Source organism: Pocillopora damicornis, chromosome 2, assembly GCF_964200805.1.
Source record: "Pocillopora damicornis chromosome 2, jaPocDami1.2, whole genome shotgun sequence".
Lineage (NCBI taxonomy): Eukaryota > Metazoa > Cnidaria > Anthozoa > Scleractinia > Pocilloporidae > Pocillopora > Pocillopora damicornis.
The window spans coordinates 22,752,457-22,776,251 of record NC_142671.1 but is presented as its reverse complement, the minus strand read 5'-3'; the positions used below and the strand labels follow the sequence as shown (position 1 = coordinate 22,776,251).

Below are 23,795 nucleotides of genomic sequence, written 5' to 3'. Positions count from 1 at the left end.
GCTCTGATTGTGGTGCAGAGCAGCCTTCGGCAAGGAGGCGGTGTGAAGAATGCTCAGCCATCTTTCCCAAGATCAGGAAGCCTGCACAGATAGAAAAAATTAAAAAAATGGGACAAACAAATCTTACAATCCAGAGACAATTGATGGAAAAACGTGTAAGTAGCATTAAATGTAATATACACTGCATTAAAAAAAATTGGGCATCTTCTTGTTGATATCATTACTTCGTTAAATAACTTGAGTTATACAAACTTTTTCCTACGTGTGTGATACTCTACCCTACATGTATATGTGTAGGAAAACCAAGAAAAGTTCCTCAATGTTTTCTTGTAAAATGAAACAAGTGAAGTTCAGTTACGCATATAACCCTGCCCAATTTATTATACCGTATTTATTCACTTATAAGGCGCACTCGGTTACAAGCTTCTAGAAGTTACTTGTTACAGTGCCCTCATTCTCGAAACAAAAGCGAAAAAGTCACACATTACAAACCATAGCAAGAAAGTCACACATGGAAAATAGCATAAAAGTCACACGTTTGAATTCACTCAAGTCATCCTTCTCAGGAGACAGTGTTTTAAGTTATGAATACTAATTTCGACATGGAAGACAAGGTAGTGGAATTCCATCGCTTCGTGTCGAGAGCCAGACAGCGTTGCGGCAAGGAGTCCAGCCACATCCTGAACATGGACGAAACCCCGATGAGATTCGAGTTGCCAGCCACAAGAACACTGGAAACCGAACAGTGCCGATCTTATCCTGCGGAGGCGATAAACAGAGTTTCACGGTCGTCCTAGCAGTGAAGGCGAATGGTGAGAAACTTCCACCGAAGGCTATTTTTAAAGGCGTTCGTCAGCTACGAATTCAGGTGCCCAGAGGAATGCAGGTTTCTGTACACAAGAAGGCCTGGATGGAGGAAGAAGGTTTGTTCTTTTTCCTTTATCATTCGGAGTATATAATAGCGGCCACGACAATTTCCTCGAACGATTTGTAGCCAAGTTTGCCATATTTCGTGGGAGCGAAGTTTGGAATTTGTTCGATTGTTTCTGACGTCAATATTTCAAGCGCATGCTTTTAAGCACGTTCGCTGAAGAAAGTCATGTCTTTAACTGTTGTCTAATCACAGTTTGTCTTTCTAACTTATAGCAACCAAGGAGGATTCGGAAAAATCTTCGATTTACGCCTGGGCATTGGGGATTTCTAGTTTGGGATTTCTTCCGCGCCCATTTAACGGATGCAGTTAGGTTACCGGTTACCTCGCCACCAGGGAGACTCGCCACCAGCAAACTCGCCACCAAGGAACGATCTCGCCACCAACGTACTCGCCACCAAGCGAAGTCTTCTCGCCACCAACCACCAATAAAGAGATAAACTAGAATAAAGTAGTCTAGGAGAGTAGGATGTTCGAACGAGCACAATTCAAATCGGCCGATACGTTTGTGTGCTTGTCTGTATTTAAATTATGACCTTCAGCGACGTGTTAGATGTGTTCCGTTCCTAACTCATTGACATCGAAACGTATCGTGTTTGTCTTTTGCACGTAAGCGATGAGAAATTGCAAAACTCGATGCGAGGAATAAAAACTTACTTGAGAGAAAATGAAACTTCATGGAAAGAAATAAGTGATGAAACAACATACAAAATATGAGTGTGTAGGAAATTTGCATATTTTACTCCAACCTTTACTCCTGTGGTCACATCAAATATTTTCAAGTGGCTTCTACTATCTATTATCTAAGATAATTACAAAGTAAAGTGTGAAACAAGAAATTTTTTCTGATTGGCGGTTCGTATAAACTAGAAAACCCCAGGCCGTAATTTATTTGAACGAACTTTAAAAAAAGTTAAAAAAAATATATTAACTGCACCTGTTTCACGCGAGACTGGATCTGGGTGGAAGCAAGGACACCAAATTCACCGGGGTGGTTGTGGCCATGCATTCCCACGAAGAATGCACCGTCCCGCTGAATAACGGATGCTTTACACCTGTGGTCTTTTCGGCGTACGGTGCACTGCCAGTCGATGGTTCCGTTTGGTCGTCTTTTGCGAATGTTGAAGGTGTAACCAGTGTTGGTCACCAGCTTCATGTTCCCTCTTATGGTTCCATCTTGTCGACTTACCATCTTGTCCTCCAGGACAAGATGGTAAGTCGTCTCGATTGGCTGCTCTGACGGGAGGTCTTGCTCCACTGTCGAATCTTCTAAAGAGGCTTCCTGTGAAGGTAGCTCTGGCAATCTATGGAACCATAGAACCTGCAACACCGGTGTATCCCGCCAAGACTACTGGGCAGCGGTCCGTGAGAGAAGAATCTGGAGTGGCGTTGTTCTTCCTGCCCTGTCCTTGAAAGCACCAGACTAGAAGAGGCGTCTTTCAACGGTAGTAAGTTTTGAGTTTTTGTTGTTGTAACTGCTAGATGTTGTTGTTTCTCTTGTTGTTTATCAAAAAGAAATTAAAACATTAAAACATAGTAAGTCCGTATACTTAAGTAGAAAACTTCTTCTTCCAGCAGTTATGTCTCCACCAATCCCTGAGCCAGATGTCACTCCGCCGCTATTCGACAGCTTCAGCTCAACACCCTCAGTGCCAGAGCTACCTTCACAGGAAGCCTCTTTAGAAGATTCGACAGTGGAGCAAGACCTCCCGTCAGAGCAGCCAATCGAGACGACTTACCATCTTGTCCTGGAGGGAACCATAAGAGGGAACACGAAGCTGGTGACCAACACTGGTTACACCTTCAACATCCGCAAAAGACGACCAAACGGAACCATCGACTGGCAGTGCACCGTACGCCGAAAAGACCACAGGTGTAAAGCATCCGTTATTCAGCGGGACGGTGCATTCTTCGCGGGAATGCATGGCCACAACCACCCCGGTGAATTTGGTGTCCTTGCTTCCACCCAGATCCAGTCTCACGTGAAACAGGTGCAGTTAATATATTTTTTTAAACTTTTTTTAAAGTTCGTTCAAATAAATTACGGCCTGGGGTTTTCTAGTTTATATGAACCGCCAATCAGAAGAAATCTCTTGTTTCACACTTTACTTTGTAATTATCTTAGTTAATAGATAGTAGAAGCCACTCGAAAATATTTGATGTGACCACAGGAGTAAAGGTTGGAGTAAAATATGCAAATTTCCTACACACTCATATTTTGTATGTTGTTTCATCACTTATTTCTTTCCATGAAGTTTCATTTTCTCTCAAGTAAGTTTTTATTCCTCGCATCGAGTTTTGCAATTTCTCATCGCTTACGTGCAAAAGACAAACACGATACGTTTCGATGTCAATGAGTTAGGAACGGAACACATCTAACACGTCGCTGAAGGTCATAATTTAATTGCAGACAAGCGCAAAAACGTATCGGCCGATTTGAATTGTGCTCGTTCGAACATCCTACTCTCCTAGACTACTTTATTCTAGTTTATCTCTTTATTGGTGGTTGGTGGCGAGAAGACTTCGCTTGGTGGCGAGTACGTTGGTGGCGAGATCGTTCCTCGGTGGCGAGTTCGCTGGTGGCGAGTCTCCTTGGTGGCGAGTCTCCCTGGTGGCGAGGTAACCGAGCGCCCAGTAAAGAGATGGTGTTGCGGTGGATCGATCGAGCATGGAGAGAGATCCCAGTTGAGTTGATAACGAGATCGTTCAAGTCCTGTGGCATCAGCGATGCTCTCGATGGAACTGAAGATGATGCGGTTTGGGATGACGAGGAAGAAGAAGCAGAGGACACAGAAGAGCGGATTGACAACGAGTTCGAGACAGACAGCAAAGCCGAAGACGACGAGTAGCTGAGCTCAGCCCAGCTTTCAAACAAATGGTTTTTTTCAGAGCCACCCCGGTTCTTTTTAGAACCAACAAATCTGATAAAGTCAATGGTCAACGTTGGATGTGTTTTGTTTATTAATTTACCGCTATTTATTTACATACTCATTTCAGTTTATTAAGGAAATTTGGAAAAGTTACATTTTGTTGCGCGAAAATACTCGGATATAAGACGTACCCCAAGTTTTGAGCAGATTTTGATCAAACAAGCATATTTTCTCGTAAAAAGTGGTGCGCCTTATAAGTGAAAAATACAGTATGTATTATGTATTACATGCATTACCAGATTGCATGATAGTAGTTCTTGACACTGAACACAAAAAGCTAGCTTTGATCTTTATTGTACTCTAGGCTGATATTCTAAACATGAAGCACGACTGTGATGTTGTCATCATGATGCAAAACAGGCAAGGTTATGGTAACACCATAACTGTGTATGGCACTGCTGGTGCAGGGGTTTCCTTCATTGGAAATAAGAGCAACAAAAAGAGTTCAGAAGGTGGAGATGTGGCATTAATGCTGTTTAAGAAGTTTCTCAAAGGTGCTGTAAACCAATACTTTTCCATTGATAATATAGAAGCCCATCAGATCTACATACTGTATTAATTACCAAAACAGACACTTGCACTATATTTATTGAATACCAATGTCAAGTTACTATTTTATCATCATAATATTTTTGTTGTGGTTGACAAAAAAAAATGTGCCAAACCAAAAAAAAAAAAAAAAAAGTAAAGCAAACTGATTGGCTGCATTAATTTTGTAAACATTATCACTTTGAATCTTAATGATGTTTATTAATAAAAGTGAATTGGCAGTGAGAAGTGTATCCCTCCATCTCAGCACTTACTCATGTTGCTTTCCAGTAGCAGGTTAGCAAGTTATGTAATTCCAATTTCTATATAATCAGACTTGACCTTCCTCATTGTACATTAGTTTGTAATGTGACTATTGGCTAACTTCTTCTTCATTTAGATTACTATTCAAGGTCTGGCAATGAACATTTGACAACTGCATCTACCTCTAATGACTCCACAGGTGAATTGCCAACCTCTTCTCTGGAAGGTAGTTGAACTGTTTCTTCCTAGGCATTTGAATTTAATATGTCAAAAATATTTGAAATATTAGAGTGCATCTAATGGGGTTTTACAATAATTTACATTGTATGTTACACCCCAAATCTATCTCTTAGGCATTTCTTGTTCACACATTTAGATCAGTCTGAAAGTTCTAGCAATTGTGCAACTCCCAAAGTGTCAAATGAGTTGTTAACTGCGGCCCCATCTACTCTCTGCAATGCAGGTTTGTTTTGTTCATGTTTATTTTTGTTTCCTTGTTTCTACTTTTGTTTAGTTTGTTTAAGGTTCCCTTTTTTGGTTCATATTGAGCACCACTTACACATTAAGTTCAATATAACTACCTGATACTCAGATACCAAGTCTGAAAGTGAAGAAGTTGGAGCACTAGATAGAGGGCAAGACATAACAGCTGGGGCGGCAGTGGAATCCAGTTCCCTAAATAATGGTTTGTAATGTTTGTTTGTATTTACTGTAACAACTTATGCAAAAGTATCTACAAAGGTAACATTTTAGGATTAAGTTCTTTCCTAAAGATTATAGGTGATAATTCAGTGTTAGCATGTATATTGAATTTTGCTATCATACCACAGATCCATGAAATCTTCAAATTGATGTCCCATTAAAGATAATTAAGATAACAAATTATAACCAAGTGGACTCAGAAAAGGTCACTATGCTACTCATTTTGTTTCATAATATTAGTACAGAGTTCAAGGTGCACTGTCAGTTGTAGTTTGGGAAGCTAGGGAAACAAAAGAGTCAATGGTAGTAAAAGGTTTAAAAATTCAATTTTGTTCTTACATTCAGAGAACATTTCACAGGCATTGCATGTTTGGCTGCAAAATCGTCCTTGTTCTGTGTAACAAGATTTGAGTATGCACCATAAATAGCCTATTAAGAAAACCCATCATTTGATTTACCAAGATATCCAATTAGGTCAAAGGGAAGTGTAAGGGCACTTTTGGTAATTTGAAGAATCCAGAAAAAGGTAACGCCTGCTTTACTGATGTTGTAAACTGGGGTTAGTTTCATTTGCAATGCAAGCCACTTTTTAGCTTGTTTTTGTTATGTTTTTTCTTTTTCACCTTTTCAATCTAATTTACTTGATTCTCAGATACAGAGTCTGAAAGTACAGAAGGTGGAACACCAGACAGAGAGCAAGACAGAACGGTTGGGACAGCATTAGCTTCCAGTTCACAAAATAATGGTTTGTTTCAATTGTTTGTTTTTCTTCATTGTAGCAAATTAAGTACAAGTCACAATAAATGCATAGCAGTATTGTTTTGTAAGACTTTCTGATGTTTTCAGCAAAAACTATAATTTTCTTCAAGACCTGTGTACATGTTAAGTTGATCTAGTAAATAGTATGCTATGAAATCCCTGTTGGTTGCATATTAATTTTTTATCTTATATTCTGTTTTCTCCATTTCAACAGTGATGGTGGTGTACAGACGTGACTCAGTTGTCATGGCAGCTGGCCATTTAGAAGAACATCGAAGAGAAATTCATGGCAAGAGAGTACCAACAGATCACGTTTGTGTACTGTTAACAGCAGCAAAATCTAATGTTATGGCGCCATTTATTGCTGGCGATCCAGATGAAAACTCTTTTTTGGAGAAAGGAAAGTTTTTTGCTTTTCCTAAACAATTTATATACCGAGCAAGTCTTCTGAATGGATCACTTCAGTTGGCACCACATAATGCTACACCTTAAAGGGACAGGAAGGGCTAATAATGATCAATTTTTGTGTCAAACTGAGGATCCAAAAACATAATTTTAAAGAAGAGTACAAATAACATGTCATTGACAAAAATACATGGTATCATCATTCATTTTTAGAGATTCTGCGTTAGAGTTAGCAAGGTGATATTGCAACAGCAAAGTGAGGTGACAAAGTGAATCATCTAATTGTCACTAAAAAGCTGTATTTTTTGGGTTGGAAGATGATGTCACATGACACAAAAATGATTATTCTTAAGCCTTCCTTGTCCCTTTTAGTGCATCTAAATTTTTTTTTCTGAAAGATATTTTTAAACTGTTCTTATTTAATTATTGCAAAATATTTCATTCTCATCATTTCTTATCTTGTGTATTAATTATAGTCAAAGTTTAGCAGTATTTTGAATCATGACCAATCAGTTAAAAGAACAGTATTATGAAGATAGTTTCTGAGGAATTAGTTTTTATTTACAACCACCATAACCAGATTGTAATCAAGTATGTAAGATTTTGTTCATAGCAAGAAAGTGGTATTTCACTCACTCATTGCTGTCGTAAAGATGACTTGCTGTAATTTCTGAAATGCTTGGTAATAGGGCATGTGGATGGCTAAGCAGTCTATGTTTCTGTTCTCAGTTATGTAATGTAAATATATATATGATAATAGTAATAGCAATAATACAAAAATTTATGGTATTCTGGGTTGGAGAACTAGAGTAGTTACAGTTCTGCTAAAGCATGTTCTTTCATTGATAAAGTTCATCAATTTCAAAATATGAAAGGTTGATAGGGATTAGTAAGGAAGAAAACAAATATTTATGATGCTGCTTGCTGTAACTGTTGTAAGTAACATACAGGATTGCCAAGGTACAACCCCAAACCATAGCCAGTTCAGAAAGTCTTCCTTCTCCTGCATGTAAGTGGACATCAAAAAGAAGGAATGTTGAGTGTTCATACATCACTTGTATATCTGAACTCAATCGGTGACATTTCTCACACATTCATTCACAGAGAAAAGTGATTTTAGGAGAATTCAAACCACATTCAAGGGTAATCTGACTCAGATCAAAATCACAGAAGGTAAAATTTCAAGAGACAGCAATGAACATCTATGGGTAGGGTGGGTGTTTTGTAATCATCCTGGCATGTGTAACTGAGTAAGAAATCAAAACATGGGATGCAATTGCCATCAAAATTAATACACTTTCTGCAGTTGCATGCCTATAAAGACTAGTGACAGCAGAAGACATCTCATTTCTCCAGACGAACAGAACATTCATAGCTCCCTCTTTTAAAATGACATATGACATTATATATATTATGAGAGGAAAAAAGGACGCAACTACATTTCCCAACAAGCCTGTTTCGTGAATCGCTTCACTCTTCAGGGGTTTAATGAAAGAATATTCATGTGACTATCGTGTATATACTAGGAGAATTTACATAATACGCGGTAAACTTAAAAAGTTTAAAGTTCATCTGTTGCGTAGCAACGCTTTGTTTCTGTGTCGGCATGAAGATACGAGTTCGTTACGGCACCCTCTTCACTGACTAATCTTTACAAAGAGTTTTTCGAGGACAATATGGACGACAACATTTCCAGTAGAGTTACTGTTTGTTCCCCTCCTGAGTTTTCCAAGCTTCTCCAAAGAAGAGATCTCGAAGGTGATCTGGCGAGCAATGCTGAAAGGGATCCCGGAAGTGATTTTTCAAGCAGTACCGGAAGTAATTTCCCGAATTCCGCTCAAAATGGTTCCGGAAGTGATCTAGAAGAGTTTCACTTCTTTCTTGATGAAATGTAGACCTTCGAAGCCGAAATTTCAGACACGATAGAACTGTTGAAGAAACTTCTGGACCAAATCAAAGATCGAGATCATTATTGTTGGGTTGCTTATGATTACATGCAAAGGAATGAACGCGTTGTTTCTCAGGATGTAACAGGAGGGCTGTCCAGCGCAGCAGAAATTCAGAATAAAGCGCGGGAGCTCTGCAAAAAGTTCGACGTTTTTCACCCTCCTTGCATGAAAACGGTAATGCGATCTACCTTTGAGGTTTACAACTTTGTTCAAGCGTTCGCAAAGAAGTCCCTTCTCGGATTATCACAGAGATTAAACCAACCTCAATTTGATCGTATTGAACAAAAAACAAAGGAACTATTCGTTTCTTTTGCTGAAAGATACGATGTCTCAAACTATCTTGGCCATCACGTTTGTGGACCATCTGTTTCAGTGTTTGAGAACTCTGATTTTAATTTCATTGCAAATGTCATAGAGAAAGAAGTCAAAAGGTGGACAGAAAGTGACTTTCTACATCAGGTCGCTGTTCTTTTCACTTCATCCTTCCCCAGAGAAGGCTTGTCTCGTCTAATGACACAAAAGGGGATTCCAGTTTGTGATGTAAACAACAGTAACAGAAATGCGGTAGTATTGGATTTTGTACACAACGCTCATTCATACGAATGGCGAGTGGTAGTGGCAATTTCCTGGCTCAATGATGAACTTGCCAGTAATTACCTCATGTTTTCAAGGGCAGTATCGCGACTAGTGGTGATAACCACAGACGAAAAGATGTTTCCTCATAATCACCTCGGCAAGCTTCCAGACTGAGTAATGTTCAGAGCTTACATTCCTTAATTTCAGAGCTGGTTAACATGTTACAAGTTCTATACATTACATTTTGTGTTGCACTTTTCCAACAAAATCAAGAACATTACCTTTTTTTTTTTTGGTCTGTCTAGAACTCTTAAGAAGTCTTAATTTCGAAAGGAAATGAAATGAATTCTCACTTTGGAAGGTTACTGAAGCTTCCCATTGAAAAATCAATTTCTGAAATAATAACATTATATTTATTTGCTTATTTTTGCGTAGAAGTAGAACTTGTAGCTTTGGGTGTCCATCTATGAGGAGACGGTGATCGCTCTATTAGTAAGGTGAATCCTCGGTAGTGCACTGCGCATCCTGTACCGCGCATAAAAATCACGTAATCAGGCGAACAAGCGCGCGCATTCCGAGAACACGGTGTTGTTTTTCAATCAATGGACCAGGTAAAGGTATGGCTAAAAGCGTGCACGAAGCCTGTTTCTCGAGGATGCAAATTATTACCTTGAAAGCAACGACTCGAGCTACATTTTGAGTCGATGTCATTTAAAATTGCGCAATTTTGCCACAAATTATATATATATATATATATATATATATATATATATATATATATATAACTAACTGCAGACAGTACTGTTTCGGCCTTCTGGGCCTCATCAGTGCAGTGCTGATGCTAGGATGGAGGTAAGACCATATAGCCACCCCAAGTGATCTCACATATGTGGGATCATCTATACTTATATATATATATATATATATATATATATATATATATATATATATATATATATAACTAACTGCAGACAGTACTGTTTCGGCCTTCTGGGCCTCATCAGTGCAGTGCTGATGCTAGGATGGAGGTAAGGCAGTAAAGCCACCCCAAGTGTTCTCACACATGTGGGATCACTTAAGCCATGCCAGAGTGCTCAAACTAGAAAAACTAGTGAGCATGCATAATGCCAGCAGCAATGACTCATCCTAGTAGAGTGCTCAATTTGGACGCCATTAAACGTAGACGTGTCAATCCACTAACGTATTCCCACGTATAGATGCTAAACTGTTGGGTACGTAATATCATTCAAGTACCTATGTCGATTCTATGGCCCTTGTCTGAGGTTATCAGGGCCCTAAAATTATCAAACATCAGTAAAATGAACTTTCGAAAGCATACTTGTCGAGGAAGTAACCCGATCTATTGAATTCCATGTGGAATATAAAGCGAAGATTTCCATCGAGGTTCTCTTCTCGCACTATCTAACACACCATGTAATTCCATAAAGTGAAGAGCGAAGGCAATTTTTTATCATTTGATAGGAAGTCTGCAATCAAGTTCAAAGGATAGGTAACAAGTCAAATCTACGTACCTCGTTTAACGCGCGCGTGTCGAAAAGATCACGCAAGGAATGCACCTCGCGATATTCACGTGATTGGTAACAGAAGAGCGGATTTGGGAACAAAACATAATACGTTGAGTATCGTTTACTAATTTTCTCGACGTAAATTGATGTCGTTTTTGCGCAGTTTTATATTTTATTTGTCGCTTTTCTATTCGTACCACATGTGCTTTCACATGAAACTGAAATTGCCTGGCAGGGATAGGAAGATTTTAAAAATACAGTGTAAAAAGGATGGATGCAACAAAGGAGTCACAGATAGATAGATAGATATTAATCAAAACTATAACAAAATTCTTGAACGTGATTGGTTAACACCAGCCCGATTTGTGTAGGTAATCACATGATTTCGAGTGCAATTTGGAATAAATAAGCACGAGTAAATTTTTTTAAAGACTAACAAAATTGTACGAGCCCGTAGGGCGAGTGCAATTTGTGGTCTTTGAAAAAATTAACAAGTGCTTATTTATTCCAAATTGCAAAAGAAAAATCATGTGATTAGGGTTTAATAATATACATGGAAAAATACGAGATGGCTAAGCATAATTAAGCATAAGCAAAGCGCGCGCATCAAGTGCAAAAATAATTTATTCAAACCGTGCGTTCGGTCAAAACAACCGCTTACGATCAAAACAATAATATGCAATGATATCTTCACATCTTTAAGGCGCAAAAAAGTTCAAAGTCCGGCTAAACAGTTCAAGGGATTGTTCAGTCTGTGTCCGAATCACTTTCGATGAAATGGAATCGTCGTTTCTAAGGTTTAATCATGTTTGCTTTTAATTTCGGTAACCATAGCAACAACCACTTATCCAAGAAAAATTGAGGAATTTCCAAAAATGGAGAAATCTTTTACTTTAGACAATGTCTCTACCAGAGATATTTGACCTAAATGTATTTTTTGTTTTAGGAAATTGTAACGGTTATGATTAATTGGTAACAGGATTTCTTGTCGTTCAATTCTGTCTGTAATCATACTCAACGTGTCATTGACAAATTGGACTCCCACTTCGCGGTCGTCCAGTTTTGTTAGTCACTCGCACGAGTGCGGACCGAACTCCACTCGGTCCTATTACTATTCGATATATAACGCGCGGAATAAGTGCCGGAACAGGCATGAATGGGGTAAGTTTGGCCCATAATATCTATTTACGAAAAAAAAGGCTAGAGTCTAAATTCTGAAGAAAATATTCACTAAACTTGTTAAATGAACCACAGGATTTGGCTGCAATAAAAATTCCGAAACTTCTTCAAATTCCAAACAGAACAAATTTGCGCAAACGAAAGCTCAAAACCAACTAAAACTAAATAAGCACAAGAAAAATGTCCATGTCAGTTTTCCCATGTCAAGGTTAGAGTTCTTTGACGTGAGTGGCTTATCTGTGAAATCACGCGCGCAGCGCGTAAATACAAAAAGGGGGGAGATAAAGAGAGAAATTATTACTTGAAATCTAAAAAGGAAAGAGGTTTTCTAAAACATCTCTTAAATAAGTGTGGTGACCTATCTTTTTTATCCTATTTTCCGAAACAGAAATTGGTTAGGAAAATTCAAGGAAAATTTAAAAAATTGTTCTATAACTTTGTTTCTGAGCAATTACCATTACCGCCTAAAAATTTACACTTTTTCCAGGCTCTTTCCCTTCTCATTTATTTCAACTCCCTTCAGTTTTCTAAATCCCTGGTCTCAGCACGTCACGCTTGTCACACAATCCTAATCGTTCTCACTCTTAGGAACTTCAGCGGACTGAGTTGTCCGAAAGAGACTAGTGCCCAAATTGTGCTTTCAGCCCGTTTCATGAAGCACTTGATCACTTCTAAATTTTATGAAGTTACCGCTATTTTACCTTCATGGCGCGGTCGCCGGTGTCAAATTTAGGTGAATTCTTAAGAAAGGATGGTTCAGTAACGATGGTTGGAGTGCAGCGACCAAGAAGCCCGAAAATTACCGATAAGAAGTTTACTTTTGCAGGCGGAAAGAATGAAGATTGGAACACTGTATCAAATGCTGTAACTGCCCTATTTCAACGAAAGAAGTTAGCAAAATCAGAATTAAGCAGTCTTACGGAAAAGGTTAAATCTGTGAAACAGGAAGTCGGCGGCTCAACGATTTGTGAATGGTTTAAAGAATCACTTGTTAAAGGAATGATCATTCTACGCGAAGACGTCAAAGACAAAAATGGCGAGGTTCTGTTGGACAAGCTGGCAGATAGTTGGACTTACTTCTTCTGTACGATATTGCCGTTACTTCAAGCAATTTTCTTAGATATACAGTCCCGTGAAGCTCAGTCTACTAGGTCTATTGCTCTATTAAACTTTCGCGACGTTGTAGTGTTGAAAACTAAATTGGAAGAAGCGTTTGTTATGGACTTGACTGTTCCGCCAAAAGTCGCACAGATGCTGTTGATTTTGCAGGTGAGAGACCTATATTTGGGCAAATAGAAGGGAAAGTAGAAATACACGGTTTGTATAAAATTATAATTTGTCGTAGGCTGCTTTTCAATAATTATTTGAAGACCAATAGCCATTGATCAAAATCACAATGATACCCAAGGGTACATTCATGAACATTACAACAACAGAAGGCAGCCATATCATTATCAATTACTGTCATATCATTAGTAATTACTGTCAGATCCTTTTTAACTTTATTATTATGGCTACTATAGCCAAATTTTCTCAAACAAACAACGATTGTGTTATAAATTGTTTGAACCAGGGGGTTACATTTGATTTTGAGAAGGAATGTTGTCGGTAGTGGTGACTGATGTTCCAACGACCTTCATCAGAGTTAAATGTGTACAGTAGTTGTTGTCAGTCATGTATTGTAAACTGATTGATCAGGTTAGCTGTGATGTGATTCATTAGTTGAAATATAATATTATTAAAGTATTAATGCTACTATTAATATTGTATACTAATGTAGGTTAGGCATTGGGCATAGTCCCAGTCAATAGTATGGTCCTTAAGTTCATAATGTTCAGCAACGTTTTTGTTGACATCACCATTTCTTGTCGCAGTCAGCCTTTTTGTGAGGTTTCTGCCAGTCTCTCCAATGTTGGAGGGTTAATCCCTTAACTCCCAGAAGTGATTAACTTCTGATATAACCTCTCCTTATGAAATCCAAACATTATTCAGAAAGAATGTAATGACAGTACTCAAACTTCTTGGGTAAGAGTTGTTATCTTGATCTAACACCAAATGCTGGTAATGTATTTACAGGGAAACTTGCAGAAAGTAGTGGGGAGAGTTAACAGTCAGAACTTGGGAGTTTAAGGGTTAACAGGTGGAGCACCTGATAATTAGTCAGCTTTTGTTTCAGTTTAGAATAAGAAATCTTACTTTTGAAAAGTTACAGACATTTTATGCGGTAAGGGGAGGGTCTTTTACCCGCAAATTTCTGGAAATATTTCCAATTTCAAAGTGTTATTTCTTTAGCAATATGAAATTAACTGACAATGAGTATAACTAGCACATGCTTCTGTGCTGATGATAGTTTTGCCAAGTGTCCTGATTTCCTTCATGACAGATATATCTGATATGATGATCAAACAGAATGTCACAGGGCAATAAGTAACGTGGCTTGTGACGATATGCTGTTGCAGCTAAGGTATAAAGGTTTTTAAGTTATGCAAAGTGACATTCAACTCAAAATCAATTTTATAAAATCTACTACTCTTGTATGTGGGAAACATGGGTTCAAATCCCAGCAAAGCTTTTCTTTTTTCAATTCTTTTTTTTAACCTCTTCTGTGAAGATAAGCTCTTAACTTGTATTGCATCTGCAGGTCAAAATATCATATATTTCATTTAACTTTCATCATGTTTCTTTCAATCACCCTGCCTCTATTTCAATGATGCCCAATTTTCTACCAACATTGACAAGGGGGAATTTTTGAAAAAGGTTATAGCTTATAAATGCAACATTTTTTTATATATATTTTTCATTCCATAACGATAAGTCTATTTGTCTACTAGGGTGTTCATGATGACCAAACTAGCAGAAACTACAGAAAACTTGAACATCTCATTTCGTTTGTTGTGTCACCTTACTTAAGTTCTACAGGCTTGAGAACCAAACCTGTGAAACCATCTTTGGACTCCAAAAAAAGTGAAAGTGAAGAACTGAATAATAAGTCAGAGACTGCATCACATTCGGAGAAGAAACCACGTCCATTTAGTGTGGGATCTTTGGAACTTCAGTCCAAGTACTCAGCTGACAGACTTCATGAGACTTCTCTGCAATCAGGACCAAACAGACGTTTCACTTTTGCTGCTGAATCTTTGAATGATTCATCGCATAATTCTGTATTCAGTTCCAGCACATCCACTGTTACATAATAGTCAAACATGAGTTAAGCCCTCATCCTAAGTGCTTCAGCTTGAGCAATTCCTTGACTGCAAGACGGTGTAAGGCAACCCCTGAGAGAGATCTGCAGGGTAACACTGATAATGATTGCCAGACCCCAGACTAACCTCTCTCTCTACTCCCAACTGGTCTCAAATCCTCCCATGAGCAGGGAAATGCACATCCTGGAGTATTAATAAAAAGGGCCAGCTCAGAGGCTAAGTGCTACTAACAGTAGGCCCATTACTTTGGTTAGTCATTCTGAGGAGTAAAGTTCAAACTTGTGACAACCAACTTCCTGTCATAGGTTTATCCTGTGTACACCACCTCAGGTTAATGAGGATAGAGAAGTTTGAAGTGTAATTTGCACAGAGCTAGGTGCCTCAGAAGGCTAAAATTCAATGTGGGGTTTGTTTTCCCAGTTGTGTAGTGAGAATCATTATTTCCTACAGAATATGAAGAAAGTTATTTTCAAAAATTGTGCTGAAAAGTGCAAGAGATGATTATATATTTTTTGAATTTCTCAGTCAGTGTCATATTTTATGGGGATCCTGCATTTCCTTGGCTTTACCTGACTGGTTTTGATAATATTTAAACTATTTATTTTAGTAATTATCAAATTTAAGGTGTTTCTGTTCTCTGGAATTTTCCATTCTCCATTTCAATTGTCTTTGAATAAATTTTTTACCCAAACATTTTACTTACCTGTGAACCCTGTTTGCAGTTTTTCTCAGGAATGTTGCAAATTACAAGTCAAGAAACTAAAAACAGTGGTAATTTCTGGGAACAAGCAAGGTGTATAATTAGAAAAAAAAGGAATATTGCAATAGAATAGAAATCTTGCAATGAAAATAAAACTTTTAAGTAACTACTTGTTAAAAGGTTGGAAAATTTGTCATTCTTCAATTAACTCTACATGTTACATTTTGTCAACTATAGAATGGTTAAAGATACATGATAGCTATTAGGGTTACACTTGGTAAGCAGAGGTTTCAATAACAGCTTTAATTGAAACCTGTGGTCTACAGTTGGCTATAAAACCTATTAGGATGTCTGTTTAGCCCTTTAACTCCCAGAAGTGATTCACTCGTAACTTTTCCCTATGATATCCATACATCATCTTGCAAACAGGTTGTGAGAAAACTCAAACTTATTAGGTTTAAGTTGTTTCCTTGATTGTACCCCAAATTCTTGTGACCAATTTGCAAGGAAATGTGCAATAGCTAGAGGGGAGAATTAACAATCAGATCTTGGGAGTTTAAGGGTAACCTACTGGCAGGCTCTTGTGTTTGGGTTTCACTTTTCAGGTTCATCTGTGATTCTTTTTGTTTCTTGTCATTAACTCTAAACTCATGTATGGTCTGACATTTTTTACAAAGATGATCAAACCTATTCTCCTGAATAAAAGAAATTCTATTACATTTAGCAGTCTATTCTTCCAGTCTGCCCTTGAACAAGTTATAATTTCTTGCTTAGATTAAAAATTATTGTCATAAAATTATACATTGCTCTTGATCAGTAATCATAATGTATCTTTGGTAAGTGGTATTTAATACTGCTTTCAATATTGAACTCAGTGAAGAAAATTTTTGCTAATGAAAAATTCTGATAGTTACTGAACAAGACTTTGGTTTCAAATGTGAAATGACTGTTCAACATTCAGTGAAATTTGTGATTGAGAGGAAAACATTCTAGCTTTAAACCTGTTTATTGCATACTATGCTTTTCTCTTCAACAAGATTTTTAAGGGGGTTCCAAAACTTACTGTTACTTTCAAACAAACTCAAACCATTCAAATTCTCTTTTTTCATGTGGTTCATCATGATGATTCAAGATTTGGGTTTGTCTCAGTTCAAGAACCTGTGAAGGGCCTCTTTGTTTTACCACCTACAGTATTTCCTGCTACTTTCTTTCTTTTTGCTTTAACTTAGTCACGAATGGGTTGAGTTCTTGCATTGAAGACTGGTGTCACATTTTGGCTCTAGTTATTGTCTCTTTACTGAAGACATGAGAAACATTTTGTTCCCATCCAGGACAGAATTGACAAACAAAACAGCTGTTTGTAGTCTTTCATAATTCATGCATAGTGCAATAAAAGAAATCCTCAGGGCTAAACTTTTTTCTCAGCACACTCTTTTTTTAAACTTGGCAAACTATACGTGGCTTTTAGAGTTTTTTAGTCATGAATAGGTTTGCTTTTACCATTTCTAAGACACCTGTAACAGCAGAATACTGGGTCTCTTTTGTATCATATTAAGAGGAAAATGGAAAGAATTATATTTTGAAAAAACAAATTAGATTTTTGATTCAAAGACAGAAAAATGATTTAAAATTTAAGGTCACTTGCTATGTCATTGAAGGCCAAAGAAAGCTTTTGTGGCCACTTTTATCCCATTGTAAGTGAAGAAAGCAATTTTCTCATTTTCTAAGTTTCTATGGTATGGTATACACAACTGAGATTTGGCAAGGATGTGTGTTAAGCTTTGCATTAATTTGGTCAGGGAATGTAAATTTTTGTAAGTAAAGAGATCAGGGGGATTGATGGCTGAAATTTGTGGTAAACACACATTGAAGAACAGCAAAATGATTAGGGGTTGGAAAAAATTGGGGAAAGCTTCAAGATAAAATGAAAGATGCATTAGTCCGGATAAAATTTCAGTCCCATTTACATAAGAGCTGAAGTGAACCGAGGTCACTCGGCAATTACTTACTGAAATACTGAAATGCAATAAATTGAACAAATGGGAAAATGAGAAAATGTTAATACAAGCGCGCATGTCCACTTCTGTTTACCTCTGACGTCACGTATCGAGCGAATATCAATTGATTTCGCAGGAACTTTTCGTAAGGTAGCAGAGGGAAAAGATCTGCAACGTAATGGAGGAGAACGACCTCTGTTACCCCTTTTTTGGCGGTGCAGTGTAATTTATTTTTGGTTAACCCTCTTCATCAGTCATAACTATGGGTGGTTGTATGGGAACATCTCGAGATCCAAGCATAAGAGTCAGCTCTGGTAGCGATCAATTTGGTAGTACGCCAGGAGGTACTGTAGTTAATGCACTAGTTTCTATCTTCGCTTAATGTCTTGACAAGTTCTATTGTCGATTAACGGGGACTAAAAAAAACTAAAGTACTTTGAGTTGATCGATACTGTTTTATTTTTGCAGTTACTTTGGGTCGCAATCAACCACTGAAGAAAGAGAGACCGCCATGGACTTCTGAAATTCCTCTTACAGAAGGCCAACTCCGTAGTAAAAGAGAGGAGTTTTGGGAGACTGCGCCTGCTTTTGAAGGGCGGAAGGAGATTTGGGATGCGTTAAGAGCAGCTGCTGAAACGGACGATCATACTTGGGCGCAAGCAATTGTAGATGGAGCAAACATTACTCTTCCCACAGGTGAGCGCTGAGAAGTTGTCTTAATTTAGAGCACGGCGAGGGAACTAAAAATGTATGTCGAATGATCGCTCAAGTCACGCAAGAAATACCATAGCGATGAATTTTTTTGTCCGAGTAGAATTCTCCGTAAATTGTGTCGGTATTCCTATGAGTCTTTAAACGTCTCTAATCGGCTGATCTAATATACCCATAGCGATTTACCACGTCAAAAAAACGGATTTGAAGTTCGTGTGCAATACTTATTTTTGTTGTTGTTAAGATGCGAGACAGTAGGTTCGCATCCTGTTCTTAAAAATGCACTCGCTAATCATGAAAGACTGTGTATATGCTGCAGATGGTCCAATTGCCAACTTTTAACATGTTTCGATAACTGATCGCGCTTCCAAAAGACTATATTTAGTTCTCTGTTCTATTGCTGAGTTGTTTACTTAAATGGTAATGGAAACTCAAACAAGCTGTAGCCTTGAATATAATATCAAGAGACATCACTCGACATAAACACCAAGATGTACTCTAATTTATGCGGGAGTTTATGTTGATCGTATTGTAGCTGAACATATCGAGTTCGTGTGAGTGAAGCGGAAATTGCTCTCACCTGACCAGCCGGTTGGTTCGAAAGCTGCACTTGCCTAAGGGAGGTGCATTAGAAATACACTTCCCCATCATGTCAAAGAAAATTGAATATTTCCTTTCCTGAACAATCAATAGACATTTATGTATCTTCAGATGCTCATTTGAATGTATTAGCTGAGTAGTTGTGTTGCTCATGAATTGTGAGTGTCACAGCTCTCAGCAATCAAGATGTTAACTAATAATTTTTTCAAGACCACAATTAATGTTATTCTAATTACTTTTGTCAATTTTTTTCATAAACTGAATGCCTGTCTAGCATACAAATTTTATTTATCTGTTGTAGCAATTATTATTGTAGGAAAATAAGAAAACAGGATATTACAAGACAAACTTAAATTTTGGGTAGTGGTTATTGCAGGTAAACACAAGGTTAAATTTGAAAGGTGATTCAGCAGTGCTCATTGTTTCCATCCCCACCCCCCCCCCCCATTTCAATTAATTCAGCCAACAGGTAATGAGAGTAGGCATGATAATCAGCTTAAGGTGGATTCCATATGGAATACCAAATTCTGGTAATTGATTTGAAGGAAGACTGAGCAACAGAAAGGGAGAATCACTATTCAGATGTTCAGGATTAGAGGTTTAGAAGTGTCTAGGGAGAGCTGGGAATGCAGAGGATCATCTTGTCTCATTTTGCCCTTTATTTTCTCTCTCAGGTAGTATGTGAGTCATGATGGGTCATGATGGGTCAGTTTAGCAGGCTGTATTTCACTGACCTGCTTAATTTAAATGTTTGTTTGTTTGAATTGAAAAATTTCCCCTCCATTTGAACTCAGACATATAAGAAATATCTTACAAACTGTTTTTTCGCGGTTTGTACTGTAAGTTATGGAACCCCGCTCAGATTTATGGAACAGAAAAACTCCATCTGTAACTTACAGTTTGGACCTCAAATTTGGTTAGTAAAAGGTATTCACTGTGTGACCCTTCCTCTGTCTCGCACTTTTGAAGACTGATGACAAGTCAGGTTATTCCAGAGTGCTTTCAGAGCCTCATACTTTTATCATTAAACAAAATTTGAGGAAAGTTGTGGGTTGGGGTATGATGCTTAAGTAAGAATTATTACCTAGTTCTCCATGCATTAACTTTAAATTTGTTATCTTTAAGGATCATTGCAAGATGCATATGATGAACTTGGTAACAGATATGTCCTCCCAGTTTATTGTGTGAGCAAGCCAACAAATTTAATCAGAGATGAAGATGTTAGTGGTGAGGCCAGTGCAGAAGTTGAAGATGATGACTCGGTGCCCACAGGGGAAGAACTGTATATTAAACTTCGCTTGTCCACTGGCAAGGACTTTAAAATGACTGTATATACTTCAGACACTGTCCTTAAAATTAAGAGAAAGCTTCAAAAACTGGAAGGGATTGAGCCATCCAAGCAGAGATGGTTTTATGCAGGGCGAATGTTGATTGACAAGACCACAATAGGAGAGGTGAAAATTCCCAAAGGTCATGTTGTGCAAGTAATTTTGCCGCAACCTACACCTGTTGAAAACTAAAAGGTTGTAACTCAAAGCAGGCATTTTTTGCTGCTACAAACTTTTTTTATGTCCTATGAAGTGTCAAACACCCATACAGAAGAATTCTCAACCAGGAGCCTGTTTCAGGCACTTGGTTTAGTGAAAAACAGCCTAAAGGAAATTAAGTGAGAACAGGGTATGCCTGCCAATTGCCTGGGACAACTGAGAAGTTAATCACAATGTTATTACAAGAATGTTATACTTGCCCTCAAGCGTCATCTTCTCCCGAAGGACATACCCAGCTTTTACAAACAATGCACACTTGTATGTAAATCAGGCCATCCCTTTAAAATGTTTTGTTTTTTGTCACCATCATCCCTTTCTTGAAAGTGAGTCAATTGTTGGGCAAAGAAAAGTAACAAAACAATTAATGAAGGTAACTTGAGTTCAAGTTCCCTTTCACTCCCAAAATCCCATTTTTATCTAGTGCTTCTCTTAGCTGTCTTAAGTACAGTTCTAAAGATGCAAATTTTGAGAATTTGGTATTGGATCAACTAATAATTAGCTAATTAAGACTTATTCTTTATTCTCATCACTTGTCTGCCTGATATTGTACAGATATTGTAAGGAGAAATTCTGTCTTAATCACTAATTGGAGTTAAAGGGTTAATACTTTTGATATTAAATACAAGCTAGGACATTAGAAAAAACAAATTGTGTTTAAATTTAAGTCTTAATCTTTAATATGTGTTAAATTAAAATTAGCAAGAAAAAGAATTGTGTCGATCAGTTAATGTGTCAGTATATTGCACCTTGTTAATTTGTTAAAATAACATGAGGTTAGATGATAGGATGGTAAATATTTGAACCCTTTAACTCCAAGATCTAATGAATAATTCTTCCTATGACTGCCATACTGTTCCTTATAAATTAGACAGGAGAAGTTGGTCTTATTCCAAAGTAACACCTTCTGGTTGATAAGCTTCTCTGTTCTCATTACCTGTATACAAGATAACTTGTTGGAATGGTAAGGAGAAGTTAGATGTTATTAACTTCTGGGAATCTCTTAGGGGTCAAAGGGTTAAGAGGATGGCCTTACATCACTAAGGACCAGTAATCTTAACATGAAAAATGAACATTTGATGCAGGAAGGATGTCCATGTATGGCTGAGTACTAACTGGGTATCATCGGTGTCAATGGCTTACTATGCTTATGCTTGATTTAAATGTTTGTGAATTTAGTAACCTTACTACACCTTTGGCAAGAGGTTACTAGACTGGATTCTTGAGTTTGTAGAGATTTAATACCCCATCTTCAGTTTAATGCTGAATTTCAAAATAACAAGTAACTCAAGGTTATGTGCCAAATTATTATTAGCTTAAGAGCAGATCCTTATCATTAGTGCTTCGTGAGTGTCTCTTTGCCTATGGAAAAATACAAGTTCTTGAGCAATGTTAGCTGGGAAGAGGTTTGCAAGGGGTGTGGCACTGATTATTGGTGCCAGACCCTTGGTACATCTCTCTTAGACTTGTCCCCAATCTTCACATGGGCAAAGAAATGCAGGTCTTGCACTGCCAATAATGAGGGCATGCTTCTAAGCTAACACAATTTTGAGTCTCATATTGCTCAATTGCAATCCCTTAAAATCTAGTGCTCAGCTCTTATTTTCAATGTAGATTGTTCTTTCTCAAGAAATTATAGAATAGTGACCATAGATTAATGGTGACAGATGCTTGTCTTGCTTAACTCATTTCTCAATCTTCTACAAGTTGCAGGGTGTTTTGCCCTTAACATTAAAGTTCTCTAATCAATCACTGCCTGTGATGAAACCCTTTCTGTTAGAAATAAAAGAATTATTTGCTACCTCTGTGGGTGTCCCTTTTTATTTCTCCTCCTGTTTAAGGGCAGTGTCAAGAACATCCCTTTTAAGGAGGCAGTGATGTGTTTAACTGTTCCTTTTGCTTGTCCTCTACCTCTGGAAGCCTATCACTCCTTTATTCTGTGGCATCCGCAGCATTAGGTTAGTCTGATCCATTTCTTTGCAGGTTTATTTAAGATTGTGGTAATCTGCAGTGTTCTTTGGTTATCAAAACTAGATGTGATTATTAAATCTCTGATAATACACATGAAAAAGAAATCATGTGGTTCTGATTGGTTGAAAATGAGTGCATTTTTCATGCAACACAAGTGCAGTTGTATAATGGGGGCAAATTACAAATAGCATGTGCACACTGTCAAAATTTTGCATGTTTTGACTTTCTGTGATGCTTTTTTCTGTGACAAAGTCCAAATCTCAGAAAGAAATCAAATGTGAAGACACATTTCACAAAGTGTATGGTTACTGTCATGTGAGGTGGGAGGTGAAGGGGTTGAAAGTCACTCCAAGTTAAATTGGCACCTTTCATGTCATGCAACATTGACAGTTCATATATATGCAGCTTGATCCACAGGCAGTGGCCCACTCATTTACCAAAAAGAAAAACAAGAACAAAAAAAAACAAAAAACAAAAAACAACAAAAATGAGAGTGCCAGGGTGAGAATGATTAATTTCAAGGAACAGGTAGCCTCACATAGCCTAGCCAAAGAACGTGAATGATGTAATTTGTGTTAATCCTAATTAGCATAAATTAATATTTTCCCAGCACACATCAGAGGACTAGAGGAGTGTGCAAGGTACAATGAGAGTTTTTGGTCCATAGTTTGTAAGTTGGGGTTGTTAGTAAGGCAAGGCATTCTACATTTAGCCTTCCCTGTGTTAAGTTTCATTTTCATTTATACTTACTTAGTTTTTCCTTTTTCTGAAGTATTGTCATTTTCACATCAGGTTTTACTTACAGCTGTACTGTTATCAACCTGTGTATATCATGTTATTCAAAGGATACCTTAAAACCCTAAGGGTGGCACCACTGCCTTGGTTGGAGTACATGCTTCCTGTTTTTGCACCTGCTGGTTTTTTGGGTTTTTGTGTCTAACTTTGGTGCATTTAGTTTCCTTCAATCATAATAAACTTTATTAAGTATATTGCTGTTACCTAAACACTAGGGTAGCTTGTCTTGACAACATGCCCATATACTAACCAGCAAAATCTTGGGCATAATTCATGCTGTAGTTTGCAGATGGTGAAAAATGCAAAACTTAAATTGTATATAATATCATACTGGAAGGTTACATATAACTATGTTATCGTATATTCTCAATTCATAACATGCCTTAGAGACATTTTACATATTTAATTGCTGAAGACTCATCTACTTCTGGCTTTCATGAAATAGTGATTATACATTAACACAACATGAAGATGAACCAGAGGCCCCTTTCTTGAAAGTCATGGTAACTTGCAGGCCTGAAGCCA

General features: G+C 37.6%; 4 protein-coding genes across 5 annotated transcripts in view; 3 read left to right on the top strand and 1 right to left on the bottom strand.

Moving 5' to 3' along the window:
• LOC149050367 (uncharacterized) lies at window positions 1-7,386 on the top strand. 2 transcript variants are annotated; one of them, XM_089196482.1, is made up of 7 exons: window positions 1-155; window positions 4,166-4,355; window positions 4,790-4,879; window positions 5,030-5,116; window positions 5,246-5,338; window positions 6,008-6,100; window positions 6,329-7,386. In XM_089196482.1, exons 1-7 carry the CDS (start codon window positions 108-110, stop codon window positions 6,604-6,606), a joined length of 879 nt encoding a protein of 292 aa, XP_089052608.1. In that variant the 5' UTR covers window positions 1-107; the 3' UTR covers window positions 6,607-7,386. The 2 variants fall into 2 exon arrangements, with proteins under 2 accessions (XP_089052608.1, XP_089052609.1); XM_089196483.1 differs by having other exon boundaries at window positions 4,790-4,852; window positions 6,329-6,710.
• A 4,995-nt stretch (window positions 7,387-12,381) lies between these two features.
• Window positions 12,382-16,371, top strand: LOC113665058 (proline-rich protein 5). The gene is made up of 2 exons (XM_027180707.2): window positions 12,382-13,018; window positions 14,581-16,371. Exons 1-2 carry the CDS (start codon window positions 12,455-12,457, stop codon window positions 14,941-14,943), a joined length of 927 nt encoding a protein of 308 aa, XP_027036508.2. The 5' UTR covers window positions 12,382-12,454; the 3' UTR covers window positions 14,944-16,371.
• A 1,370-nt stretch (window positions 16,372-17,741) lies between these two features.
• On the top strand, window positions 17,742-22,307 carry LOC113665056 (ubiquitin domain-containing protein 2). The gene is made up of 3 exons (XM_027180705.2): window positions 17,742-17,993; window positions 18,118-18,345; window positions 20,086-22,307. The coding sequence occupies exons 1-3, from the start codon at window positions 17,912-17,914 to the stop codon at window positions 20,478-20,480; spliced, it is 705 nt and encodes a 234-aa protein (XP_027036506.2). The 5' UTR covers window positions 17,742-17,911; the 3' UTR covers window positions 20,481-22,307.
• A 1,123-nt stretch (window positions 22,308-23,430) lies between these two features.
• Window positions 23,431-23,795, bottom strand: part of LOC113665067 (methylated-DNA--protein-cysteine methyltransferase) — a 1,376-nt gene continuing 1,011 nt past the window's right edge. The window contains exon 1 of the mRNA XM_027180717.2: window positions 23,431-23,795. This exon is cut by the window's right edge and continues 1,011 nt beyond it. The gene's annotated coding sequence lies outside the window, so the exon portion shown is untranslated.

Bases quoted from the DNA above. Each gene is read 5' to 3' on its own strand.
- LOC149050367 (XM_089196482.1), top strand. From the start codon at position 108: ATGGGACAAACAAATCTTACAATCCAGAGACAATTGATGGAAAAACGT. The intron at 4,880-5,029 runs GTAGTTGAACTG...TCACACATTTAG, and splicing joins GCCAACCTCTTCTCTGGAAG to ATCAGTCTGAAAGTTCTAGC. The intron at 6,101-6,328 runs GTTTGTTTCAAT...CCATTTCAACAG, and splicing joins TTCCAGTTCACAAAATAATG to TGATGGTGGTGTACAGACGT.
- LOC113665058 (XM_027180707.2), top strand. From the start codon at position 12,455: ATGGCGCGGTCGCCGGTGTCAAATTTAGGTGAATTCTTAAGAAAGGAT. The intron at 13,019-14,580 runs GTGAGAGACCTA...TTTGTCTACTAG, and splicing joins AGATGCTGTTGATTTTGCAG to GGTGTTCATGATGACCAAAC.
- LOC113665056 (XM_027180705.2), top strand. From the start codon at position 17,912: ATGGGTGGTTGTATGGGAACATCTCGAGATCCAAGCATAAGAGTCAGC. The intron at 17,994-18,117 runs GTACTGTAGTTA...TTATTTTTGCAG, and splicing joins ATTTGGTAGTACGCCAGGAG to TTACTTTGGGTCGCAATCAA. The intron at 18,346-20,085 runs GTGAGCGCTGAG...GTTATCTTTAAG, and splicing joins AAACATTACTCTTCCCACAG to GATCATTGCAAGATGCATAT.